Source organism: Scyliorhinus torazame, chromosome 21 (genome assembly GCF_047496885.1).
Source record: "Scyliorhinus torazame isolate Kashiwa2021f chromosome 21, sScyTor2.1, whole genome shotgun sequence".
Classification (NCBI taxonomy): Eukaryota; Metazoa; Chordata; class Chondrichthyes; order Carcharhiniformes; family Scyliorhinidae; genus Scyliorhinus; species Scyliorhinus torazame.
This window is the reverse complement of record NC_092727.1, coordinates 66,150,726-66,178,386: the sequence shown is the minus strand read 5'-3', so window position 1 is coordinate 66,178,386 and position 27,661 is coordinate 66,150,726. Positions and strand designations below refer to the sequence as shown.

The 27,661-nt window shown below is 43.7% G+C and overlaps 1 protein-coding gene across 2 annotated transcripts in view; it reads right to left on the bottom strand.

The window, feature by feature from the left end:
* Window positions 1-27,661, bottom strand: part of LOC140398326 (ATP-dependent RNA helicase DDX42-like) — a 192,406-nt gene that overhangs the window by 134,510 nt on the left and 30,235 nt on the right. For both annotated transcript variants that reach the window (XM_072486893.1, XM_072486894.1), the window contains exon 2: window positions 11,212-11,439. In XM_072486893.1, coding sequence (XP_072342994.1) covers window positions 11,212-11,432 — 221 coding nt within the window. In that variant the 5' untranslated portion in view covers window positions 11,433-11,439. The remainder of the gene's footprint in view (window positions 1-11,211; window positions 11,440-27,661) is intronic.

Below are 27,661 nucleotides of genomic sequence, written 5' to 3'. Positions count from 1 at the left end.
ATAATAATGATAGGGAAGTCGCTACCTAGGAGTGGAGACCATTGATAATTTTAAAAGAACATTGTATTGTCATTGGAGGTAAATAAACCTGCAGTGCTACGTGGATAGAGGGGCAGAATAGGGCTGACTGGATTGCTGTACAGAGATCTGGCATGGACTCAATAGGTTTAATGGTCTCTTTCTGTGCCATATAATGCCATATAATAGCCTGACTCTAATATGCAGATTCCCAAGATACCGGAGGCTTTGGGATTCAATCCCTTCACCTTGGGGACCTCGGGCGAATGTCGTTTGATACTTGTTCCCACAAACGGGGACCGGATGGAACGGCACTCGTAGGGGTCTCCCAGGGGATCGGAGGCCCCCAGCAGGCCCTTTGGGCAGGGTGATGCCCTGGCACTGCTGGTGCGACCTGGGCACCCTGGCACTGCCAGCCTGCCACACTGGTACTGCGAGCAATTGGGCTGGGGTTGCCCGCGTGGGCGTTTGAGCTCCCTGTTGTAAAACAAAACAGGCTGTGCACAGTGTGGCCGCACATTCACCATTTAGACCCCTTGTGCAAAGCAAGTCGCGTTGAATATCCACATGTTTCTCAGCACTGCAAAACGCGCTCGCTCAGGAACATTTTGGGAAGATTGAGCCCCATCTTCCATGTCTGTGACCTTTCATCAGAACTGGGTAAAGTTCGAGATGCAATACGTTTTGAACAAGGGGTAGGAGGAACAATGATAAAAGAAGGGGTGGGTTTAGCACAGGGCTAAAGAGCTGGCTTTAAAAACAGACCAAGGCAGGCCAGCAGCACGGTTCAATTCCCGTACCAGCCTCCCCGAACAGGTGCCGAAATGTGGCCACTTGGCGCTTTTCACAGTAACTTCATTTGAAGCCTACTTGTGACAATAAGCGATTTAGAAGAGTGATAGGGTGAAAGACAGGAAAGGTTGAATTTCCACCCTTCACTTGGCTTCACATGGTCCATGTCCGACTCTTCCCTTCCTTAACTTCTCTATATACATTCCAGGTAATAGGCTAGTATCTAATATTCATTGTAAGCCCCATCTCCCATAGCTACCTTGATTATACATCCTCACACCCTGCACCAAGGACTCCATCCTGTTCTCCTAGTTCCTCTGTCTCCGTTGTATCTATTCTAATGATGCAGTCTTCCACAACAGCACTTCGGAGATGTAATTTTCCCTTAATCGAAGATTTCCCCCCCACTGTAACTGACAGGGTCCAGAATCAAAGTCTAATTAGCTATTCTTTCATGGAGCTCGGCAGGCTAAAAACCTATGTTGTAGAATTCACTTTACTGGTTGTCTTGACTTTGCAAGATGAGATAATCATGCAGAGATTAATCATTCTAGTAGGCGATAGCACAGAACTTCCAACAGAAACAGTAATAAGTCTTACAACAGCAGGTGAAAGTCCAACAAGTTTGGTTGGAATCACTAGCTTTCGGAGCACAGCTCCTTCATCGGGTGAGTCATGTGATGAAGAGGCTGCGCTCCGAAAGCTAGTCATAGATGTTTACAGGTAGTCCATGCCACCCAGTTTCTATCACAAAGCTAGTCCTATTTAGCTGGATTTGGCCCATATCCCTCTATACCCACCCTGCCCATGTAACTGTCAAACTGCTTTTCAAAGGACAAAATTGTACATGCCTCCACCTCTGCCGTTCCAGGTGCTCACCACCCTCTGTGTGAAGAAATTTCCTCTCTGGTCTCTTTTATATCCCTCTCTTCTCACCTTAAACCTATTCCAAACAAACCTGTTGGACTTTAACCTGGTGTTGTAAGACTTCTTACTGTGTCCACCCCAGTCCAACGCCAGCACCTCCACAACAGAAACAGTGTCAAAATGCTCAACCTAGATAGAGTTCCTTTCTGTCAGATGTTTAATGAGCAGACTGAGCTATTCAGCTTAGCAAGGCAATATGAACTTGTTCAACAAGCCAGAGGTCCAGGTCACATGACCCTCACCTCTCCACCAGGTCTTCAGCAAATGATGTACACGAGTCACCTGCAATTTGACTATGTCTCAAAGACTGCTAAGCGTCCCAGCCAATATGGTTTGAATGGAATGGTTGAGGGGTCTTTTGTGTTTGCAGACAGTCTGTCTCCTGCTGGTCAGCTGGGTTATCAAATGCAATTGGCCTTTTATAGCTCTCTTTGAAGTTACGTTCTGCATGAGTGGCTCCTCAGAGAGAACGAGGTGCATGTTATCCCAAAACTGCAAAATGACTCATTTTATTTCTGGGGTCACAGACAGACATAGGTTCTGCCATTTTAAGGACTGTGTTCAGCCAACGTCCCGTTTTAAAATTTACAATGAGCAAAAGTACATATATTTTATAAAAAGGTAGCGTATGGTCATGGTCCGCCACGAGGGGTTTCTCTGTTCTCACCTTCCATCCCACCAACCTCCGCATTCAAGGAATAATTTTCCGCCGCCTTCAGCAAACCCATCTTCCCCTTCCCTTCCAGCATTCCAATGGGACTGTCCGCTCTGTGATACCATGGTTGACTTCTCAGGTTACCCATAACATTCCCTTTCCATGGCACTTTCGCATGCAAACTGCCCTTTTACCTTTTCTCTCCACACCGTCCAAGGCCCCAAATATTCCTTCCAGATGTGATTTACATGTACTTCTTTCAATTGTATTTACTGTATTCACTATTCACAATGTGGTCACCTTTATACTGGGGAGACAAACTCCAGGTCGGATGACCACTTTGTAGAACACCTGTCATTTTAATTGTGCGGACGGCTTGCTCTCACGCTGACATCTCTTTCCTTGGCCTGCTTCACTGTTCTGGTGAAGCTCAACGCAAGCTTCGGGGACAGCACCTCATCTTTCAGTTAGTTATTTGGCAGACTTCTAGACTCAACGTTGAGTTCAACAATTTCTGACTGTAAACTCTTAGTCCTTACTTGGTTTCCTTTTCTTTGCTTGTTTTATTTCAGTTATTACGTGCTCTAGGGACATTGTTTGTTTCTTTTCTTGCTCCATCACCACTGACCCTGGAAGACTTCTGTCAGTTAATCTCTCCTGACTTTCACCCTATCACATCCTTACTTTTGTCTTTTCCCGACACACCCTTTGCTCAAAACACATAATATCTCAAATTATTTCCAGTTCTGATGAACGGTTCAGAGTGAAATGTCAACTCTATATCCCGCTCGATACAGTTTCTGCCTGAACTGATTTTCCTCCCAGCACTTTGTTTTTATTTTGAAATTCCAACTCAGTGTTATTCTGTTTTCAGTTCATGAATTACTTACATCATAAGAAGTTTTACAACACCAGATTAAAGTCCAACTGGTTTCGAATCACTAACTTTCGGAGCACAGCTCCTTCATCAGGTGAGTGAAAGCTAGTGATTCGAAACAAACCTGTTGGACTTTAACCTGGTGTTCTAAGACTTCTTACTGTGCCCACCCCAGTCCAACGCCGGCATCTCCATATCATACTTGCATCATGACATCTAGTCTATCAAAGAACCAGTGTTAAAAAGCAAAGACACACACCTTTTCAATACAAAATAAAATTTTGATTTGTTTTTTTCTAAAGCTGCTTTCCAGTGCCAGTGCTGCCAGCTTCCAATGCACAGCCAATGGCAACACCAATTTAAACGTACAATGCTGGCAGGAGGAACATAGAACATTACAGCGCAGTACAGGCCCTTCGGCCCTCGATGTTGCGCCGACCTGTGAAACCACTCTAAAGCCCATCTCGACTATTCCCTTATCGTCCATATGTCTATCCAATGACCATTTGAATGCCCTTAATGTTGGCGAGTCCACTACTGTTGCAGGCAGGGCATTCCATGCCCTTACTACTCTCGGAGTAAAGAACCTACCTCTGACATCTGTCCTATATCTATCTCCCCTCAATTTAAAGCTATGTCCCCTCGTGCTAGATATCACCATCCGAGGAAAAAGGCTCTCACTGTCCACCATATCCAATCCTCTGATCATCTTGTATGCCTCAATTAAGTCACCTCTTAACCTTCTTCTCTCTAACGAAAACAGCCTCAAGTCCCTCAGCCTTTCCTCCTAAGATCTTCCCTCCATACCAGGCAACATTCTGGTAAATCTTCTCTGCACCCTTTCCAATGCTTCCACATCCTTCCTATAATGCGGCGACCAAAATTGCACGCAATACTCCAAATGCGGCTGCACCAGAGTTTTGTACAGCTGCAACATGACCTCATGGCTCCGAAACTCAATCCCTCTACCAATAAAAGCTAACACACCGTACGCCTTCTTAACAACCCTCTCAACCTGGGTGGGAACTTTCAGGGATCTATGTACATGGACACCAAGATCTCCCTGCTCATCCACACTACCAAGAATCTTACCATTAGCCCACTACTCTGTCTTCCTGTTATTCCTTCCAAAATGAATCACCTCACACTTTTCTGCATTAAACTCCATTTGCCACCTCTCAGCCCAGCTCTGCAGCTTATCTATGTCCCTCTGTAACTTGTAACAGCTTTCCGCACTGTCCCCAACTCCACCGACTTTCGTGTCATCTGCAAATTTACGCACCCATCCTTCTACGCCCTCCTCCTGATCATTTATAAAAATAACAGATCCTTGTGGTGCACCACTAGTAACTGGACTCCAGGCTGAACATTTCCCATCAACCACCACCCTTTGTCTTCTTCCAGCTAGCCAATTTCTGATCCAAACTGCTAAATCACCCTGAATCACATGCCTCCGTATTTTGTGCAGTAGCCTACCGTGGGGAACCTTATCAAACGCTTTACCGAAATCCATATACACCACATCAACTGCTTTACCCTCATCCACCTGTTTGGTCACCTTTTCAAAGAACTCAATAAGGTTTGTGAGGCACGACCTACCCTTCACAAAACCGTGTTGACTATCTCTAATCAAATTATTCCTTTCCAGATGATTATACATCCTATCTCTTATAAACCTTTCCAAGACTTTGCCCACAACAGAAGTAAGGCTCACTGGTCTATAGTTACCGGGGTGGTCTCTACTCCCCTTCTTGAACAAGGGGACAACATTTGCTATCCTCCAGTCTTCTGGCACTATTCCTGTAGACAAAGATGACTTAAAGATCAAAGCCAAAGGCTCAGCAATCTCCTCCCTAGCTTTCCAGAGAATCCTAGGATAAATTCCATCCGGCCCAGGGGACTTAACTATTTTCACACTTCCATCCGGCCCAGGGGACTGATCTATTTTCACACTTATGAGGAATACTCATCCAGTTGTAGGATACTGCAACTGATCCAATATTGAAGCGTCTCACAGTTTTAAACATTTTAGCTATGCAAACAATTCAGTAGCTGTGGTGATAAAGCAATAGTACAGCAAGATGCATTCATCAGACTTTTTCAGCTGGTCCCATGGCATCTTTGAAAGAAAATCTAACAAAATGGTAAACCTAATACACAACACATTATGGTTTGTTTATCCAATAGAGTAATGTGTGGCACAAAAGGTGACCATTTGGCCCATGTTGGCCATCTTGAGAACAATCCGTTCCATTTATTTCCCCCCCCCCTATCCCAGTAGCCTGCAGGTTTATTTCCCACAAGCGCTCATCCAATTTCCGCTTTCATCACCCTCACAAGCTGCAAGTTCCAGGTCATTCTCACTCACTGTGTAAACAGAAGAACAAGGAGCAAGAGTAGGTCATTCACACCCTCAAGCCTGCTTTGCCATTGAACAAGATCATGGTTGATCAGATAGTAACCTCAAATCTGCGACCCACCTACCCCCAATTAGCTTTCACCGCCTTGTTTCTTCCAAATCTATCCACTTTTTCCTTAAAAATATTCAAAGACTCTGCTTCCACCTCCTTTTCAGGGATAGTTTCAAAGACTTAAAAATCCTTGGGGAGAAAGTTTTTTCATCTCCATTGCAAATGGGCTACCCCATAATTTTAAACAGTGACCCATGGTTCTAGATTCTCCCACAAGAGGAAATATCCTCTGCGCATCTACCCTGTGAAGACCCCTCAGGATCTTGTATGTTTCAATGAAGTTGCCTCTTGCGCTTCTAAAGTCCAGGAGATGCAAGCCTCGCCTGTCCAACCTTTCCTCACTCGACAACTTGCCCATTCTGGGCATTAGTCCAGTAAACCCCCTCTGAACGCTTCCAACACATTTACATGCACTGCTCATAGTAAGCTAGAATACATGTTTCTTTAAAAGAACAGGATCTTGAGAATATGTAGAGAACCCTGTATTTGTTCTTCTGTTCAGGAACAGCTATGTTTTATTTATGATTCGTTCACAGATGTGGACTTCGCTGGCTAGACCAGTCTTGGGCAGCATCTCAGCATCAAGAATGTTTGCTTCCACTCAGGGGAAGTGGGTTCTGCAGTGGCTGAAAAGTCCGATCCTGGATCCGCAGACTCTGCCACAGGTTTGGCAGGTGGTACTTTCTGAGGTGGGTAAAGGGGACGCTCCAGATTCTGTGCTCTCCTTCCGCTGTTTACGCTTGGCCTCCGCATGCTCCACCCTACGACACTCAAAAGTGATTGGCGCCTTCGCAGATGCCTTTTCTCCAGCTTGTGCGCTCTAAGCCAAGCGATTCCCAAGTGTTAGTGGGGATGTTACATTAAATGCGAGGCCAGTATTTGTTGCTCATCTCTAATTGCCCTTGAGAAGGTGGTAGTGTGCCATGCTGCGTAGGTACAACCACAGAGCTGTGAGGGAGAGAGTTCCAGAACTTTGACCCAGAGACAGTGAAAGAGCAAGGATATAGGTCCAAGTCAGCATGGTGTACGACTTGGAGAACTTCCAGGTGTTGGTGTTCCCTGATTCTACTGTCGTTGTCCTTCTAGGTGGTAGAGGTTGTCCTTCTACGTGGTAGGGATTTGGAAGGTGCTGTTGAAATTGCCTTGTTGAGCTGCTGCAGTGCATATTGTAGGTGGTGCACACTGCTCTTGTGCATCTGTAGTGGAGGGCGTGAATGTTGAAATTGGTGGATGGGATGCCAATCAAGTACAATGTGGGAGTTTGCAGCACATGCTTTAAAATTGGGTCATTAACTCTGTACGGCCTCTCTTGATTGCTCGAGCTAAAATGCATCACCTCACACTTCTCTGTGCTAAATTCAATGTTCCACTTTTCTGTCCATTCTGTTATCGAGCCTTGTCCCGCTGCAGTCGATTGGTATCATCCCCTGGCAACCGAACAGCGCTCAGGATGCACCCAAGGGGTCATATGTAGCTGGTACAGGAGATTGGAGAAGCTCTGGGGTAGTGCCAGTGCAGTGAAACTAGTTGTCTCGCAAAAAGTTGAAATTACGCCTGCAAGTAGAGGCTGAAGTGCAGACACGAATCCAAGGAGAAGCAATCTCGGAAGGTGAGATTGAAACCCTGTGAAGTGGGCCATTGTTGAAGTTGTCCTAATGGGAGCAACTTTTGGGGAAAATTCCAAGGAGAGGTCTTCAAAGGTGAAGCTGGGAATACCTTGTGAGACATAGTTTGAACGAGATTGTTTGACTTGGTGTGTAGTGATGGCTAGGTGGCTTCCTTAAAAATCCATAGGCTCAGTCTTGGCTGCATCTGTCATTTACTCTGTCATGTGATGCTTTCAATTAATCGTAGAATCTATAGGGCAGGAGGCCAATCAACCCATCGAGTATGCACCTGCTCTTGGAAAGAGCACACTGCCCAAGCCCACACCTCGTAACCCAGTAACCCCATCTAACCTACGGGCAATTTAGCATGGCCAATCCACCTAACCTGCACACCTTTGGACTGTGGGAGGAAACTGGAGCACCCGGAGGAAACCCACGCAGACACGGGGAGAACGTGCAGACTCCGCGCAGTCAATGACCCAAGCCGGGAATTGAACCTGGGACCCTGGAGCTGTGAAGCAACTGTGCTAACCACTGTGCTACTGTGCAGCCCCTCATGGCCGCCCCAGATGAATTACAGTTCATCTGTTCATTTACATGTACCTCATACTTACCCTGAATGTTGGAGTACAAGATACATGTTGCAAATGTGTTTCATGTTGCAAATGTGTTTCATCTTTCTGAACTTGTTTAGTAAAGTTGGTTTTTGTTTGCTCAAAACCAGTAGAACCTTGTGGCTTTATTCACTGAGCAGGTGTCTTGAATCTGAACCTTTATCTACTTTAAATAAAACATTATTGGTCTTTAACCAGTTTGCCCCCTCCCACTCCTGGCCAAGGATTGGAACAGAGTCAAGAACTGGAAGTACACTTTCAAAGTTTGCAGATGACGCAAAATTGAGACGTGTAGCTAATAGCCATTTTAAGGCTATAACAAAGTACAGAAGATGCCACTAAACTGCAGAAAGAGCATTTAAATGGTAAACAAATTTAAACAGATAAATGTGAGGTGGTATATTTTGGAAGAATAGAGACCTAAAGGGGTAAAAGAACAAAAGGATCGAGGGGTATACATTGACAAATTATTAGATGTAACAATGCAAGTTAACAAGGTTATAAAGATGCAAACAAAGAACTGAGGTTCATTTTAGAAGAATGGAATTGAAAAACAGGGAAGTTACACTAGAAACCCATATAAACCTAGGTTAAATCACTTACCATATCTTATGTAATACCTCATCTCTCCTTTCATTCAAACAATCCCATAAAATAAGCTCTCTCTTAAATCTCTCTAAAATTGTCCAAAGCACGATGCCGGACCCTCTTGAACTTGTTGACACGATCCCATTAAGTGCCAGTCTCACACACACACACACACACATGTGTGTGGAACAGTTAAATCTAAAGTGAGTGTGTGTCCATGCTTCCCAACTACAGCATCTGCTTCAAGATTGGACTTCAATCATTACCTCTGGGATCATAAAGTCCAAAGTAAATCTCATCAGTTTTCTGAGTTAAATGCTGTACCAGTTCAATTTCTCTTCTTTGAGTCCTTTCCAAGTGACTAACTGCACAGTATTCCTGCGGGGACCGGGCCAGCGCTCTAACTGTTCACTGTTGCCTCCTTGCAGTAAGGCGAGTTGAGGTAGAAGATCAGCCATGATCTTGTTGAATGGCGGAGCAGGGGCAAAGGGTCAAATGGCTTACATAGAGCAAAGAACGATACAGCGCAGTACAGGCCCTTCGGACAACGATGTTGCACCGAAACAAAAGCCATCTAACCTACACTATGCCATTATCATCCATATGTTTATCCAATAAACTTTTAAATGCCCTCAATGTTGGCGAGTTCACTACTGTTGCAGGTAGGGCATTCCACGGCCTCACCACTCTTTGCGTAAAGAACCTACCTCTGACCTCTGTCCTATACCTATTACCCCTCAGTTTAAAGCTATGTCCCCTCGTGCTAGCCATTTCCATCCGTGGGAGAAGGCTCTCACTGTCCACCCAATCTAACCCCCGCTTACTTCAGTTCCTATTTCGTACATCCTTACGGGTTATGTGTCTCTATCGCTAGCTGTACACCAGAAGTGTGCAGGAGTTTTGTATATGATGCACATGTCAAATATTAAAGGCCATAATATTGAATTTCAGTTTTCCATACAGTTATCTTAGCTGCCGATGTACATCGACATCTCTTGGTGCCAAGGTTTTGGATTCATCCACCATTGAGTAAACTGAAGTAAGGACAGTCCACTCCAAACCATAAAATTCAAAGAGAGCAAATCAGCAACTATGAAATCTGAATGCAAACAAAAGTCTGTGCTTTGTGGCCTGGTTTTCCATGACTGACAAACTGCATTTGAGGGACTGTTGCAGTGCTCTTGTACAATATATTGTTTATTTCTTTAGTTGGAAGCCCAGACATGTCGGGGCGACCAAATCCGGATGAGGTAATTGTGGCTGGGCAGGCAGGCGCGTGAGTGGGTGACAGCGAGAACCCCGAGACGGACAGGGAGTGAGATGGACATATATACACACAAATAATTTCCTCCACTCCCTCCCTCCCCAAAAACCTATCCAAAAAGCAGACCAAGACAGGAGGAAAACCTGGGTTGGAAGCCACCCTACTTTCGGCCCACACTTTTGTATGAATTTTGCCAGTGTCAGCTCTGAGCGTGTGCCACCAAAGGTGAATGCAAGGACAGTGCTAGTTAAACCCAACACCTTTGCTCAATCCGGGTCCCCACCTTTCTCTGGTGACCAGGACTCGGGGTCTAGTCTGTCTCTCTCTCTCTCTCTCTATCTCTGCTTCATTAGCAAAGAGACAAAAAAAGGTTTTATTTGTTCACTCTGCTGCTTGGCACTTTTTAAACAGTCATTTTTATTAATTGTTAATAAATTATAAATTTATTGCTTTGACTTTTTAAAATGTATATTTAATGTTCTGCCAAATCTCATCTTGCCGAAATTTGATCAGACCTTTGAGCAAGAAAAAATTTGAAATGTAGTTCCTCCCCCCTTCCGCTCCTTATATGAAAAGGTTGGAAAAGCCTCGTCGACTTCTATCATTCCCTTTATATTTGCACTTATTCCCCTTAATTAAGAACAGAATTTTCACAGTAACTTCATTGCAGTGTTAATACTTGTGACACTAATAAAGATTATTATTATTTGCTGTCACCCTCAATCCCCAATGTTTCCAGATCACTTTGAAATATTTTGTCTCCCCTATTGTTGGCAGGTGCTCCCAATTTAAATCAGTAAAGTACACAAGAGATACAATTCTTCTGTCTTAAAAACATATGAACTTTACATCTGGCAGGTTTTCAGTTTGTAAAAATATTTGAAGATATGGATGCAAGATTCTCGCTTGCCTTTCGATTCAGTCTTGAGTAATCAGGGAATCACATTCCAAAATTAGACGGTATACAAACTTTATATTTAATACATGAAGAATATTTAAAGTACTTTGAAACAGTTTGCAATTATTTTAAAGTTAAAGCTGTAACCAAGTTATACATCAGATTTGTCAGCTGTTGTGGCCCACTCAATTCCAATTTGTAAGAAATATTTTTCTTGCAACAGTCCATAAAAGAGGAGAGCAAGAAACTGCACTGGCTGGGCTTCAATTGGAAATTTCAAACAAAGAAAGACTGATAAGATTTTAGTAAGACTAAGATATTAAGGGGTGCAGAACCAATGTGGGTAAATGGAGTTAAGATACAAATCAGCCATGGTTTAATTGAATGGAACAGGCCTGAATCGCTTCCTCATGCTTGTACAGTGGTGAGGTTATTTTCTTTATATTTTTCCCTCTGGTCAGTAATTCCAATCTGTAAACAGCAAATTCTACAATACTCACGCATTTTCTTCATCGAAGTTTGGCCGTTTAGAGCCCACTTTGTAGAAACAAGGTGTTTGAGCAGGCTGTGTTTTTCCATAACCTCCTGGCGGGCCCAGCGGACCGAATACAGAATGTGATGTCTTTGGGACCTTTGGTTCTTCCTTCTTCCCAGTTGTAATGGCAAAGCCACCAAAACCAAATCCCCTCTTTGCTCCACTGCCTCCTTTATTCCAATTCATTCTTTAGCTGCATGAACATAAATCACGAGTGATTAGTGCTCCCGAAAACACTTTCAATCAGAGACTTCATTTTACAAACAATGACAGCTAGGAAAAGATCCTCTAGTCCTTCACGGTGATAAAGCCTTTTGAATTCAAAAGAAAAAATGAAAAAGAAAACGCTTCCCAAAAAAACCCAGACATAAACTACACAAATAGGATCAGAGATTATATTAGCAGAACAGTCAGCAAGATGTCTGACAACCATTAATTAGCTACACATTTTGGAAGAAAGGCTTTACCAGCAGGATAGCTAGGTGTGAAATAAACATAACACACCGAAAATATATTGTGAGTTTAACATTTTACAAACCATTAACAGTGCCTGTAGGATTGTTGGATTCATACACTAAAGTTTCTTGGATAGCAGCCACATGGATTCTAGTAGTTTGTTCGGATTCCCAGTTCGGGTGACTTGAGAAATGAGAGGCCCCTGACTCCTAGTGATCCCACTGGGTGGGATTGCTGTCCTTGCCCACTTATTGGTAAGCGACGGTATCTGATTTCTGTTCCTCGATGATGGTTTGGGTGAGGGGATGTGCCAATGTTCCCTCTAAGCTGCAAAGCAACCCAGAATCTCACCTGCTGGAATTTCCCATGAGCACAAATTGGCTGGACAAAGAAATTTAATGGGCTGCATGCACTTAAAAGAGGCCATGCACAACAAATAAAATTAGAGGGTACATTGGTACCAAATAAGGTACCAAGAATGAGCTCCAAGCTATTCAATATCCCCACAAGTCCATTGGTAAACACATAATTGGAAGGGATGTGAAGCTCAATATTTGTTGTGGGGACTAAGCTTTGTGCAGGTCAAGGAGACACAGCCGAGTGAGACACATACAGAGTGGGAATTGGAACTTGGTAATTTGGTGCAGTGAGGTAATCAGAAAAGGTAAGTGATAAGTCTAATTCATAGGCTTAGCCCAAGTCTAATTCTGCTGTTTGTCAGTTAAACATGCAGTGTGTAGCTTAGTGTCTGAATGGCTGAAGCTGCCCCCACCATAATTGCTGAGAGGCAGTTATCTGTCAGTCACCTGAGGCCTGTTTAGTGGCACAAGGGTGTACATTGTATTCTTCTGTTTGAAGCTTAAGTAGTGTGAGTCACCCTGGTTAGCTGAGTTCTGTATAAAAGACAGACAAAAAGCGCACTCAGTGAGCTTTGTGCAGGTGAAGGAGACACATCGAGTGAATGAGACAAATTCAGAGTGGGAATTGGAACTTGGTAATTTGGTGCAGAGTGGGAGAAGGTGCTTTTTCCCTACCGTTTTGTTTCCTTTCTTCTGGCCTGTAACTGTTCATCTGCAGGGAGAGAACTAGAGAGCATCCTAGGAAGGTAAGTGATTTTTATTTTTATTACCTTTTGAAATTGTGTGGGGAAAACTGAAGTGACATCACAGTAAAGCTGTGACCGGATTGGCTGGTTGGGAATCTACGCTAAATTAAAAAATTAATATTTGTTAAATTAAACATAATTACCTAATTACTTAATTATAATTTAGAGGGGTATCTAAGCCAGAGATCGGAGAGTATTGTATTTAGCTTTCACATTTATAGCAGAAATCTCGTGCTAGGAAACATATAGCTCACAGGAACTTTTTTTTCCTTTTTTAAAATTTAATTTACTAATTAATTAACGCAATGTCCATTCGAGGAGTGTAGTGCTCTGACTGCGAGATGTGGCAGGTCCAGGAAGCTTCCAGCGTCCCGGATGGCTTCATCTGCAGAAAGTGCACCCAATTAGAGCTCCTCACAGACCGCATGGTTCGGTTGGAGCAGCACTTGGATGCATTTAGGAGCATGCAGGTGACGGAAAGCGTCAAAGATAGCAGTTATATAAATGTGGTCACACCCAAGGTGCAGACAGAGAAATTGGTGACCACCAGAAGGGGCAGGCAGTCAGTGCAGGAATCCCCTGTGGTTGTCCCCCTCTCGAACAGGTATACCCCTTTGGATACTGTCAGGTGGGAGAGCCTATCAGGGGAAAGCAGCCAGAGCAGTGGCACCACGGCTGGCTCTTATGTTCAGCAGGGAGGGTCAAAGCGCAGAAGAGCAATAGTCACAGGGGACTCCATAGTCAGGGGCACAGATCGGCGCTTCTGTAGACGTGAAAGAGACTCCAGGATGGTATGTTGCCTCCCTGGTGCCAGGGTCCAGGATGTCTCAGGGCAGGTAGCGGGCATCCTGAAGGGGGAGGGTAAACAGGCAGAGGTCGTTGTACATATTGGTACCAACGTCATAGGCAGGAAGGGGCATGAGATCCTGCAGCAGGAGTTCAGGGAGCTAGGCAGAAAGTTAAAAGACAGGACCTCGAGGGTTGTAATCTCAGGATTATTCCCTGCGCCACGTGCCAGTGAGGCTAGAAATAGGAAGATAGAGCAGCTAAACAGCTCGTGTAGGAGGGAGGGTTTCCATTATCTGGACCACTGGGAGCTCTTCCGGGGCAGGTGTGACCTCCATAAGAAGGACGGGTTGCATCTAAACTGGAGAGGCATAAATACCCTGGCCGCGAGGTTTGCTAGTGTCACACGGGAGGGTTTAAACTAGTACGGCAGTGGGGTGGGTACCGGAGCAATAGGTCAGAAGGTGAAAGCATTGAGGAAGAACTAGGGAATAGGGCCAGTATGGCTCTGAGGAAGAGCAGACAGGGAGATGTTGCTGAAAACAGCGGGTCTGGTGGCCTGAAGTGCATATGTTTTAATGCAAGAAGCATTACCGGTAAGGCAGATGAACTTGGAGCTTGGATTAGTACTTGGAACTATGATGTTGTTGCCATTACAGAGACCTGGTTGAGGGAAGGACAGGATTGGCAGCTAAACGTTCCAGAATTTAGATGTTTCAGGCAGGATCGAGGGAGATGTAAAAGGGGTGGCGGAGTTGCGCTACTGGTTAGGGAGAATATCAAAGCTGTACTACGAGCGGACACCTCAGAGGGCAGCGAGGGTATATGGGTAGAGATCAGGAATAAGAAGGGTGCAGTCACAATGTTGGGGGTTTACTCAGGCCTCCCAACAGCCAGCGGGAGAAAGAGGAGCAGATAGGTAGACAGATTTTGGAAACGAGTAAAAACAACAGGGTTGTTGTGATGGGAGACTTCAACTTCCCCAATATTAAGAACATAAGAACTAGGAACAGGAGTAGACCATCTGGCCCCTCGAGCCTGCTCCGCCATTTAATGAGATCATGGCTGATCTTTGTGGACTCAGCTCCACTCTCCGGCCCGTACACCATATCCCCGAATCCCTTTATTCTTTAGAAAGGTATTTATCTTTTTCTTAAAAACGTCTAAAGAAGGAGCCTCAACTGCTTCACTGGGCAAGGAATTCCAGAAATTCACAACCCTTTGGGTGAAGAAGTTCCTCCTACACTCCGTCCTAAATCTACCTCCCCTTATTTTGAGGCTATGCCCCCTAGTTCTGCTTTCCCCACACAGTGGAAACAACCTGCCCGCATCTATCCTATCTATTCCCTTCATAATTTTATATGTCTCAATAAGATCCCCCCGCATCCTTCTAAACTCCAATGAGTACAGTCCCAGTCTACTCAACCTCTCGTCATAATCTAATCCCCTCAACTCTGGGATTAACCTAGTGAATCTTCTCTGCACATCCTCCACTGCCAGTACGTCCTTTCTCAAGTAAGGAGACCAAAACTGAACACAATACTCCAGGTGTGGCCTCACTAACACCTTATACAATTGCAGCAGAACCTCCCTAGTCTTAAACTCCATCCCTCTAGCAATGAAGGACAAAATTCCATTTGCCTTCTTAATCACCTGTTGCACCTGCATACCAACTTTTTGCGACTCGTGCACCAGCACACCCAGGTTTTAACATCTTACCGTTTAAATAATAATCCATTCTGCTGTTATTCCTCCCAAAATGGATAGCCTCACACTTGGCAACATTGAATTCCATCTGCCAGACCCTAGCCCATTCACCTAACCTATCCAAATCCTTCTGCAGACTTCCAGTATCCTCTGCCCTTTTTGCTTTACCACTCATCTTAGTGTCGTCTGCAAACTTTGCCACATTGCCCTTGGTCCCCAACTCCAAATCGTCTATGTAAACTGCGGGCCCAACACTGATCCTTGAGGGACCCGACTAGTTACAGGTTGCCAACCAGAGAAACATCCATTTATCCCCACTCTCTGCTTTCTGTTATTTAACCAATCCTCTACCCATGCTACCACTTTATCCTCAATGCCATGCATCTTTAGTTTATGCAGCAACCTTTTGTGTGGCACCTGGTCAAAAGCATTCTGGAAATCCAGATATACCACATCCACTGGCTCCCCGTTATCTACTGCACTGGTAACGTCCTCAAAAAATTCTACCAAATTAGTCAGACACGACCTACCCTTTGTGAACCCATGCTGCGTCTGCCCAATGGGACAATTTCCCTCCAGGTGCCCCGCTATTTCCTCCTTAATGATAGATTCCAGCATTTTCCCTACAACCGAAGTTAAGCTTACCGGCCGATAATTACCCGCTTTCTGTCGATCTCCTTTTTTAAACAGTGGTGTCACGTTTGCTACTTTCCAATCCTCTGGGACCACCCCAGACTCCAGTGAATTTTGATAAATTATCACTAGTGCGATATTGACTGGGGCTCACTTAGTGCTAGGGGGATTAGACGGGGCAGAGTTTGTAAGGAGCATCCAGGAGGGCTTCTTAAAACAATATGTAGATAGTCCAACTAGGGAAGGGGCTGTACTGGACCTGGTATTGGGGAATGAGCCCAGCCAGGTGGTAGAAGTTTCAATAGGGGAGCATTTCAGGAACAGTGACCACAACTCAGTAAGTTTTAAAGTGCTGGTGGACAAGGATAAAAGTGGTCCTAGTGTGAATGTGCTAAATTGGGGGAAGGCTAATTAGAACAATATTAGGCGGGAATTGAAGAACCTAGATTGGGGGCGGATGTTTGAGGGTAAATCAACATCCGACTTGTGCGAGGCTTTCAAATGTCAGTTGAAAGGAATTCAGGACCGGCATGTTCTTGTGTGGAAGCAGGATAAATACAGCAAATTTCGGGAACCTTGGATAACGAGAGATATTGTAGGCGTCGTCAAAAAGAAAAAGGAGGCATTTGTCAGGACTAGAAGACTGGGAACAGACAAAGCCTGTGTGGAATATAAGGAAAGTAGGGAGGAACTTAAGCATGGAGTCAGGAGATCTAGAAGGGGTCATGAAAAGTCATTTGCAAATAGGGTTAAGGAAAATCCCAAGGCGTTTTACACGTACATAAAAAGCAAGAGGGTAGCCAGGGAAAGGGTTGGCCCACTGAAGGGTAGGCAAGGGAATCTATGTGTGGAGCCAGAAGAAATGGGCGAGGTACTAAATGAATACTTTGCAGCAGTATTCACCAAAGAGAAGGAATTGGTGGATGTTGAGTCTGGAGAAGGGTGTGTAGATAGCCTGGGTCACATTGAGATCCAAAAAGACGAGATGTTGGGCGTCTTGAAAAATATTACGGTAGATAAGTCCCCAGGGCCTGATGGGATCTACCCCAGAATACTGAAGGAAGCTAGAGAGTAAATTGCTGCGGCCTTGACAGAAATCTTTGGAACCTCACTGTCTTCAGGTGATGTCCCGAAGGACTGGAGAATAGCCAATGTTGTTCCTTTGATTAACAAGGGTAGCAAGGATAATCCAGGGAACTATAGGCCGGTGAGCCTTACGTCAGTGGTCGGGAAATTACTGGAGAGAATTCTTCGAGACAGGATCCACTCCCATTTGGAAGCAAATGGATGTCTTAGCGAGAGGCAGCATGGTTTTGCGAAGGGGAGGTTGTGTCTCACTAACTTGATAAGAGTTTTTCGAAGAGGTCATAAATGTGACTGATGCAGGTAGGGCAGTGGATGTTGTCAATATGGACTTCAGTAAGGCCTTTGACAAGGTCCCTCATGGTAGACTGGTACAAAAGGTGATGTCACACGGGATCAGGGGTGAGCTGGCAAGATGGATACAGAACTGGCTAGGGCATAGAAGGCACAGAGTAGCAATGGAAGGGTGCTTTTCTAATTGGAGGGCTATGACTAGTGGTGTTCCGCAGGAATCAGTGCTCGGACCTTTGCTGTTCCTAGTATATATAAATGATTTGGAGGAAAATGTAACTGGTCTGATTAGCAAGTTTGCAGATAATCCAAAGGTTGGTGGAATTGCGGATAGCGATGAGGACTGTCAGAGGATACAGCAGGATTAAGATCGTTTGGAGACTTGGGCGGAGAGATGGCAGAATGAATTTAATCCAGACAAATGTGAGGTAATGCATTTTGGAAGGTCGAATGCAGGTAGGGAATATACAGTGAATGGTAGCACCCTCAATAGTATTAAAAGTCAGAGATCTAGGTGTACAGGTCCACAGGTCGCTGAAAGGGGCAACACAGGTGGAGAAGGTAGTCAAGAAGGCATACAGCATGCTTGCCTTCATTGACCGGGGCACTGAGTATAAGAATTGGCAAGTTATGGTGCAGCTGTATAGAACCTAAGTTCGGCCACACTTGAAGGAGTACAGTGTTCAATTCTGGTCGCCACACTACCAGAAGGATGTGGAGGCTTTAGAGACGGTGCAGAAGAGATTTACCAGGCTGTTGCCTGGTATGGAGGGCATTAGCTATGAGGAGCAGTTGAATAAACTTGGATTGTTCTCACTGGAATGATGGAGGTTGAGGGGTGACCTGATAGCGGTCTACAAAATTATGAGGGGCATTGACAGAGTGGATAGTCAGAGGCTTTTTCCCAAGGTAGAGGGGTCAATTACTCGGGGGCATAGGTTTAAGATGCGAGGGGCAAGATTTAGAGGAGATGTACGAGGCAGGTTTTTTTTACAGAGGGTAGTGCGTGCCTGGAACTCGCTGCCGGAGGAGGTGGTGGAAGCAGGGACGATAGTGACATTTAAGGGGCATCTTGACAAATACATGAATAGGATGGGAATAGAGGGATACGGACCCAGGAAGTGTAGAAGATTCTAGTTTAGATGGGCAGCATGGTCGGCGCAGGCTTGGAGGGCCGAAGGGCCTGTTCCTGTGCTTTACTTTTCTTTGTTCTTATTCTTGACTATTCACTCCTCGAGAATGGAGTGTAGGGATTACAACTCCTTGCATTAGCACTGAAAAGCTCAGCGACCTGAAATATTATCTGTTTCTCCCTCCACAGATTCTGCCTGACCTGAGTACTTCAAGATTTCCTGTTTTTATTTCATGATTTCCACTATCCACATCATGTAGCTTTTTTAGCAAGAGAGTGTATAGTATGGGCACTCTTACTCTCCCCTGGACAAGCATTGTGCTGAGCCTTTTTGTAATGGTTGAATGAGAGAGCATGATCAGAATATCTACGAGGTGCCTAACAAATTTCACTTGTCCAACTGATTCAGAGAATACCAGGTATTGGGTATTAGGAACTAAATTAGAACAGACTTCATTCCCTCAATCACGTGCAAATTAAGATAGATTAAGCAGCTTAAGGAAATGAACTCATGGCTGAAGGAGTGATCTGGGAAAGTGGGGTTCCATTTTGTAAATCTCTGGAGCGAATACTGGGACAGGTAAGAAACTTACAGTTTTTCTTTTGTTATGAGCCAGGGTTTAGAGAACCCCAAAGTGCATCATGGAGTTCACCTGACCCACAACGTTTAAGAGATGGTGGTATGGGGAGCACACGGCCCACTCTACAGGTGTGGTAAAGCAGAAATGGAAAAGTATTTTTTAAAGCAAAACAACGTTTATTCTATGAACTCAAGTTAACCTTTTTCAAACATAGTGAACATCTTAGCAACCATTAATTTAAATACAACCCCCAAAGTGTACAACACTAAGTAATGCTTACGCTGTCCTTTTAACATCCATACGACTAAAACTAAAACACACCCTGCAGCCTGCTCAAAAACAAAAGGAAAAAGCTGGCAGACAGCCCAGCTCCACCCACTCTCTGACATCACTGCAGTAGTAAACACCCATTTCTTAAAGGTACTCTCACTACAGATATATAATATATATATATATATATATATACACACACCCATTTATAAACACCCATTTCTCAAAGGTACTCTCACATGACACCTCTCCCCAAGAAAAAAAATAAACCATCAACTTCAAGATGGTTTCATTTTTCACCTTTTCACTATCCTTGAAGAAATGCACACAGTAAATATACTTTTTTGTTTAAAAAAAACACACACGCAAACAGGTACAATAATAGTCAATTTTTGTTCTTCTTCCTCCAACTGAAATTGCTTCCGTTCATCACATTCGTGACAAAGCATCGGCTATCACGTTTTCTCTCCTGCCACATGTACTATTTTTTAATGAAATGGCTGCAACAACAAACTCCAGCAAAACAGCCGTGCATTGGTATTCTGGGATCGCTCCAAAAACGTCAATGGAATATGATCAGGATATATAACGGTGTCAGACGGATTGCTGGTCACATCAATGTGCAAATGTTGCAAAGCCAGCACCAAACTCAAAGTCTCCTTCTCAATCGTAGAATACTTTTTCTGGTGAGAATTCAATTTCTTTGAAAAATAACCAATAGGCCGCTCTAGCCCTTCGTCGTCGTTTTGTAGAAGCACCGCACCTACGCCCACATCACTCGCATCAACAGCCACTTTGAATGGTTTTGTATAATTTGGGATGGCGAACACTGGAGCAGTGGTTAACACTGCCTTTTGGCCGTCAAATGCCTGTTGACACTCCGCTCTCCACTGGAATTTGTTATGCTTCTTGAGCAAGTCCGGCAGTGGAGCGACCACACTGCTAAAATTGGGTACAAATTTCCAGTAAAATCCACTCATACCAAGAAATCGCATTGTTTCCTGTCGTGTCGAGGGTATCAGAAACTCCCCAATAACTTTTGTTTTCACATCCCATGGGACCATTTGACCCTGTCCGATTGTATGGCCAATGAAAGTGACTTGGGCTTTTCCAAATTCACTTTTGGCTAGGTTTATCACCAAAACCGCCTCCTGAAGTCGGTCGAATAACTCCATCAGATGTTTCAAATGTTCTGTCCATGTCTGGCTGAAAATGACCAGATCGTCAACGTACACCGCACAATTGGGTAGACCTGAAACAACTTTGTTAGTTAACCGTTGAAATGTGGCTGGTGTGTTTTTCATGCCAAATGGCATAACTTTGAATTGGTATATACCATCTGGAGTCACAAAAGCTGAAATCTCCTTCGCCTTTCCGGATAACGGTACCTGCCAGTAACCTTTAAGTAAACCCAGTTTAGAAATAACAGCTGATTGTCCCACTTTCTCAATGCAATCCTCCAAACGTGGGATAGAATAAGAGTCCATTCTTGTAACTGCATTAACCTTTCTATAGTCCACACACAACCGTTGGGTACCGTCTGGTTTTGGTACCATCACTATGGGTGAGCTCCATTGGCTGCAACCCACTTCAATTATGCCATTTTTACCATACTCTCAATCTCTTTGTTAACCTGTGCCAATTTTAAAGTGTTAAGTCTATATGGACGTTGTTTGATGGAACAGCATTTCCCACATCTAAATCATGTATAGCCATTTTAGTACTTCCCAATTTATCTCCACAAACTTGCCCATGTGATATCAATAACTCTTTCAGGTCAGTTTGATTTTCCTCTGGAAGGTAACTCAACAATTTATCCCAATTTTTAAGAACATCCTCATTTTCCAATTTAATTTGAGGTATGTCAAATTCAGAGTCATCTGAATTTGGTTCGTCACTTTGAGTTAGAATCATTAAAACCTCCTTTTTCTCTCCTTCCCTTTCAAAGTACCTTTTAAGCATATTGACATGACACACTCGGTGAGTCTTCCTTCTATCTGGTGTTTTTAATCATGTAATTCACCTCACTTAATTTTCTTTCAATCTGATAAGATCCACAAAACCTTGCTTTTAAAGGTTCACCTACCACTGGTAACAACACTAGAACCTTATCTCCACTGGCAACACTACGAACTTTGGATTTCTTGTCCGCTACCCGTTTCACCACATTTTGTGCAACTTTCAAATGTTGTCTAGCCAATTCACCTGTTCGATTTAATGTTCCCTAAAATCTGACACGTAATCCAATAATATAAGTTCCGATTTCTCTATCGCCAATTTTTCCTTAATCAATTTAAGTGGTCCTCTTACCTGATGACCAAAAATTAGTTCAAAAAGGACTAAATTTGGTTGACTCATTAGGTGCATTCCTAATTGCAAACAGTACGAATGGAATTCCTTTATCCCAATCCTCTGGATAATCGTGACAATCAGCCCTCAACATTGTCTTTAATGTCTGATGCCACCTTTCTAACGCTCCCTGCGATTCTGGATGGTACGCAGTTGATTTAAATTGTTTTATTCCTAAGCTATCCATAACTTAATGGAATAACCTGGAGGTAGAATTTGATCCTTGATCCGATTTTATTTCTGTGGGTAGTCCATATCTAGTCAAGAATTTTAGTAACTCCTCCACAATCTTTTTAGCTGTAATATTACATACTGGAATGGCCTCTGGAAACCTAGTAGACACATCCATTATAGTCAAAAGATATTGATTCCCACGTTTTATTTCAGGAAGCAGTCCTACGCAATCAATTAGGACCCTTGTAAAAGGTTCCTTAAATGCTGGAATGGGTATTAAGGCGCTGGTTTTATCACTGCTTGAGGTTTCCCTATCACTTGACATGTGTGACATGAGTGACAAAATTTAACAACAGCTTTATGTAGTCCAGGCCAATACAAATGTTTCTGGATTTTAGCTTGAGTTTTCCTTATTCCCAAATAACCTCCCACTGGTACCTCAGGTGCAACTCGCAACACCTCCTTTCTACACCCTGCCGGCAACACTACTTGATGAACTTCTGCCCACTTTTCATCCGACTGCATATGTAAAGGCTTCAATTTTCTCAACAAGATATTACTTTTACGGTAATCTGGTATACACTCAGATTCCTCTTCCGTGTATGCTTTCTGATACATCCGTTTGGTTTCCACATCTTTCTGTTGTAACTCCGCCAATTTTCCGGAACTAAAAATATCTGCCTCACCCTCCACCTGTTCTTGTTCTTTTTCAACCATCTGATCACAAATCATTTCTGATAATTGCACTTCAACTTCATCTTCACTCTTGATTTCTCCTCGTCTTAACCTGTGACTTTGCGACCTTGTTAGTACACAAGCCAGAAAATTCCGAGGATATTCGTCCTTCAACACTTCAGTTGTCTGATTTTCCACTGGCTTATCAACCGCAGTAGGCATCACTCCCACTTGCGATCCAGCTATATCGTTACCCAAGATAAACTGTATTCCTGGACAAGATAGTTTCTCTATTACTCCTACTACCACTTCACCACTCTTCACTGGACTTTCCAATCTTACCTTATATAATGGAACGCTACTCCTCTCACCCTGAATTCCACATATTACCACCTTTCCTGGCAATATTCTTCCCAAACTACATAACTCCTCATCTCTTCCCATTAAAGATTGACTAGCTCCCGTAGCTCTTAAAATTGTGACTTCTTTACCTGCTCCTCCTGATACACATGAGTAAACTTTACCCACACAAGTAATTTCTTTAAAGAATTTCTGGCACCTTCTTATCAATCACCTCTTGATCAGGCTGTACAATCTTTTGCTCCTCCTTCGCTTCACTTGGACTTTCCTTCACCACTTTAACAAACCCCACCGTCTTATCCTGTTTTACCGTACCACATTAGCCTTCCCAATGCTTTTCTTCAACCACCAACACTGACTTTACATGGCCTAGTTTATTACAGTGAAAACATTTGAAACTTTTCATGTCTCTCCCACCCTTCTGGATTTATTTTTAAATCTGAGGCACACTCTCCTTATTATCTCTCATGAGATCACCTTTACCACTTGAGTATTTCTCATGTCCCCAGTTTCTATTCCTCACAGGCTGAAACTGATGTTGGAAACCAAACTTTGATTTACGAACTAATTCATAATCATCTGCTATTTCTGCTGCTAACCTCGCAGTTTTAACCTTCTGCTCTTCCACATGAATTCTCACTACATCAGGAATTGAATTTTTAAACTCTGAGAGCTTCGTACGTTTGGTCTATTTTCAAAGCACTTATCCACCTATCAAAATTACTCTGTTTGATCCTTTCAAACTCATTGTATGTTTGACCAAATTCTTTCCTTAAATTTCTAAACCTTTGGCTGTAGACTTGAGGCACTAGCTCATATGCACCCACGGTAGATTTTTTCACCTCCTCATATGTCCCAGATACCTCCTCCGGTAGTGATGCAAACACTTCACTAGCTCTACCTACCAGCTTTGTTTGAATCCATAATACCCACATGTCCTGTGGTCATTTCATTTGTTTGGCTACCTTCTCAAATGAAATGAAAAAGGCTTCCACCTCCTTCTCGTCAAACCTTGGCAACGCTTAGACATATTTAAATGGATTCCCACCAAGTCTTCGATGCTCTTTCTCACTATCCTCATCACTATCATCCAACTGTACGTTTCCCTTTACGTCTGCCAATTTTAACTGACTGTCATGATTCATGGCCATTTTCTGAAGTTCAAACTCTCTCTCTTTATCTTTTTCCGTGATCTGTATCTCCCTTCCTCTTTCTTTTTGTTCTGCTAGGGCTATTCTTTCTGTTCTCCTTTCTTCTCTCTCCTTTTCTTTTTCCTCCCTCTCTCTTTCTGCTCTATCTCTTTCTCATTCTGCTCTCTCTTTCTTTTTCCTCTCTTTCGTATTCAAGCTGCTTTAATTCTTGCTCATGTTCCATTTGTTTAATTTGCAACTGAATTTTTGCTATTTCCAATGAATCAAACTGTATCTCAAGTAACTTTAAATGCTTAGCTAACACCATAATTACCTCATCTTTTCGCATTTTGTCAGGTAATGTTAACTGCAATGTTTTTGCCAAATCCAACAGTCTGCTTTTAGTCTCTGCCTGTAAGGTACTACGTGTGACCGTCTCCACCCCCAAAAATTCTGAGCCTCTGAAAGAGCCATTGTCCACAACACACTCCCCCCATAAACTAAAATACCACACCTGAAAAACACCCACAATATGCTCATCCCTCACTGTCTTTAGGGGTGTAAAAGGGGTGGGGAGTTGCATTACTGGTCAGAGATGATATCACAGCTGTGATTAAGGAGGGCACTATGGAGGATTTGAGCACTGAGGCAATATGGGTAGAGCTAAGAAATAGGAAGGGTGCAGTAACATTGTTGGGACTTTACTACAGGCCTCCCAAAAGCGAGCGTGAAGTAGAGGTACAAATATGTAGACAGATTATAGAAAAATGTGGGAGCAATAGGGTGGTCGTGATAGGAGATTTTAACTTCCCCAACATTGAATGGGACTCATGTAGTGTTGGAGGCGTAGATGGAGCAGAATTTCTAAGGAGCATCCAGGAAAGTTTTTTTAGAGCAGTATGTAAATAGTCCAACTCGGGAAGGGGCCATACTGGACCTGGTATTGGGGAATGATGCTGGCCAGGTGGTTGAAGTTTCAGTCGGTGATTACTTTGGGAATAGCGATCACAATTCCGTAAGTTGTAGAATACTCATGGACAAAGATGAGAATGGTTCTAAAGGAAGAGTGCTAAATTGGGGAAAGGCTAAGTATAACAAAATTCAGCAGGAGCTAGGGAATGTGGATTGGGAGCAGCTGTTTAAGGGTAAACCCACATTTGAAATGTGAGAGTCTTTTAAAGAAAGGTTGATTAGAGTGCAGGACAGACATGTCCCTGTGAAAATGAGGGATAGAAATGGCAAGATTAGGGAACCATGGATGGCGGGTGGAATTGTGAGACTAGCTAAGATGAAAAAGGAAGCATACATAAGATGTAAGCGACTTAAAACTGATGAAGCTTTGGAGGAATATCGGGAAAGTAGGACAAATCTCAAACGCGCAATAAAGAGGGCTAAAAGGGGTCATGAAATATCTTTGGCTAACAGGGTTAAGGAAAATCCTAAAGCCTTTTATTTGTATACAAGGAGCAAGAGGGTAACCAGAGAAAGGATTGGGCCACTCAAAGACAAAAGAGGGAATTTATGCATGGAGTCAGGTGAAATGGGTGAGATTCTTAATGAGTACTTTTCATCGGTATTCACCAAGGAGAGGGACATGTCAGATATTGAGGCTAGGGATGGATGTTTAAATGCTCTAGGTCAAGTCGGCATAAGGAAGGGGGAGGTTTTGGGTATTCTAAAAGGCATTAAAGTGGACAAGTCCCTAGGTCTAGATGGGATCGATCCCAGGTTACTGAGGGAAGCGAGGGACGAAATAGCTGGGGCCTTAACAGATATCTTTGCAGCATCCTTGAGCACGGGTGAGGTCCCGGAGGACTGGAGAATTGCGAATGTTGTCCCCTTGTTTAAGAAGGGTAGCAGGGATAATCCAGGGAATTATAGACCTGTGAGCTTGACGTCAGTGGTAGGCAAACTGTTGGAGAAGATACTGAGGGATAGGATCTATTCACATTTGGAAGAAAATAGACTTAGCAGTGATAGGCAGCATGGTTTTGAGCAGGGAAGGTCATGTCTTACGAACCTAATAGAATTCTTTGAGGAAGTGACAAAGTTAATTGATGAGGGAAGGGCTGTAATTGTCATATACATGGACTTCAGTAAGGCGTTTGATCAAGTCTCCCATGGAAGGTTGATGGAAAAAGTGAAGTTGCATGGGGTTCAGGGTGTACTAGCTAGATGGATAAAGAACTGGCTGGGCAACAGGAGACAGAGTAGTGATGGAAGGGAGTGTCTCAAAATGGAGAACGGAGACGAGTGGTGTTCCACAGGGATCCGTGCTCGGACCACTGTTGTTTGTGATATTAATAAGTGATCTGGACGAAGGTATAGGTGGTCTGATTAGCAAGTTTGCAGATGATGCTAAGATTGGTGGAGTTGCAGATAGCATGGAGGACTGTCAGAGAATACAGCAAAATATAGATAGATTGGAGACTTGGGCAGAGACATGGCAGATGGAGTTCAATCCAGGCAAATGCGAGGTGATGCATTTTTGAAGATCTAATTCAAGAGCGGACTATACGGTCAATGGAAGAGTCCTGGGGAAAATTGATGTACAGAGAGATCTGGGAGTTCAGGTCCATTGTACCCTGAAGGTGGCAACGCAGGTCGATAGCCTGGTCAAGAAGGCATACAGCATGCTTGCCTTCATCGGACGGGGTATTGAGTTCAAGAGTCGGCAGGTCATGTTACAGTTGTATAGGACTTCGGTTAGGCCACATTTGGAATACTGCGTGCAGTTCTGGTCGCCACATTACCAGAAGGATGCGGATGCTTTAGAGAGGGTGCAGAGGAGGTTCACCAGGATGTTGCCTGGTATGGAGGGTGCTAGTTATGAAGAAAGGTTGAGTAGATTAGGATTGTTTTCGTTGGAAAGACGGAGGTTGAGGGGGGACCTGATTGAGGTCTACAAAATTGAGAGAGGTATGGACAGGGTAGATAGCAACAAGCTTTTTCCAAGAGTGGGGATGTCAATTACAAAGGGTCACGATTTCAAGGTGAGAGGGGGAAAGTTTAAGGGAGATGTGCGTGGAAAGTTTTTTTACGCAGAGGGTGGTGGGTGCCTGGAACGCTTTGCCAGCAGAGGTGGTAGAGGCGGGCACGATAGCGTCATTTAAGATGCATCTCGACAGATATATGAACGGGCGGGGAACAGAGGGAAGTAGGTCCTTGGCAAATAGAAAACAGGTTTAGATAAAGGATCTGGATCGGCGCAGGCTGGGAGGGCCGAAGGGCCTGTTCCTGGGCTGTAATTTTCTTTGTTCTTTTAGTTCACTAAGCCAATCCAATAGATAGACTTTTATTCCCCCCCCCAGCCCCCCAGCACCCCCCCCCCAGCCCCCAATTTGTTATGGGCCAGGGTTTAGAGAACCCAAAAGTGTATCAGGGAGTTCACCTGACCCACAACTTTTTATAGATTGTGGTATGGGGAGCACATGGCCCACTCTACAGGTGTGGTATAGCAGAAATGGAAAAGTATTTTTTAAAGCAAAACAATGTTTATTCTATGAACTCAAGTTAACCTTTTTAAAACATAGTGAACATCTTAGCAACCATTAATTCAAATGCAACCCCCAAAGAATACAGCACTAAGTAAACCTTTAAGCTTTCCTTTTTAACATCCAAAAGACTTAAAAACAAAACCTTTATCAGAAGCACATCAGGTTAAAGTCACTACTGAAAACATT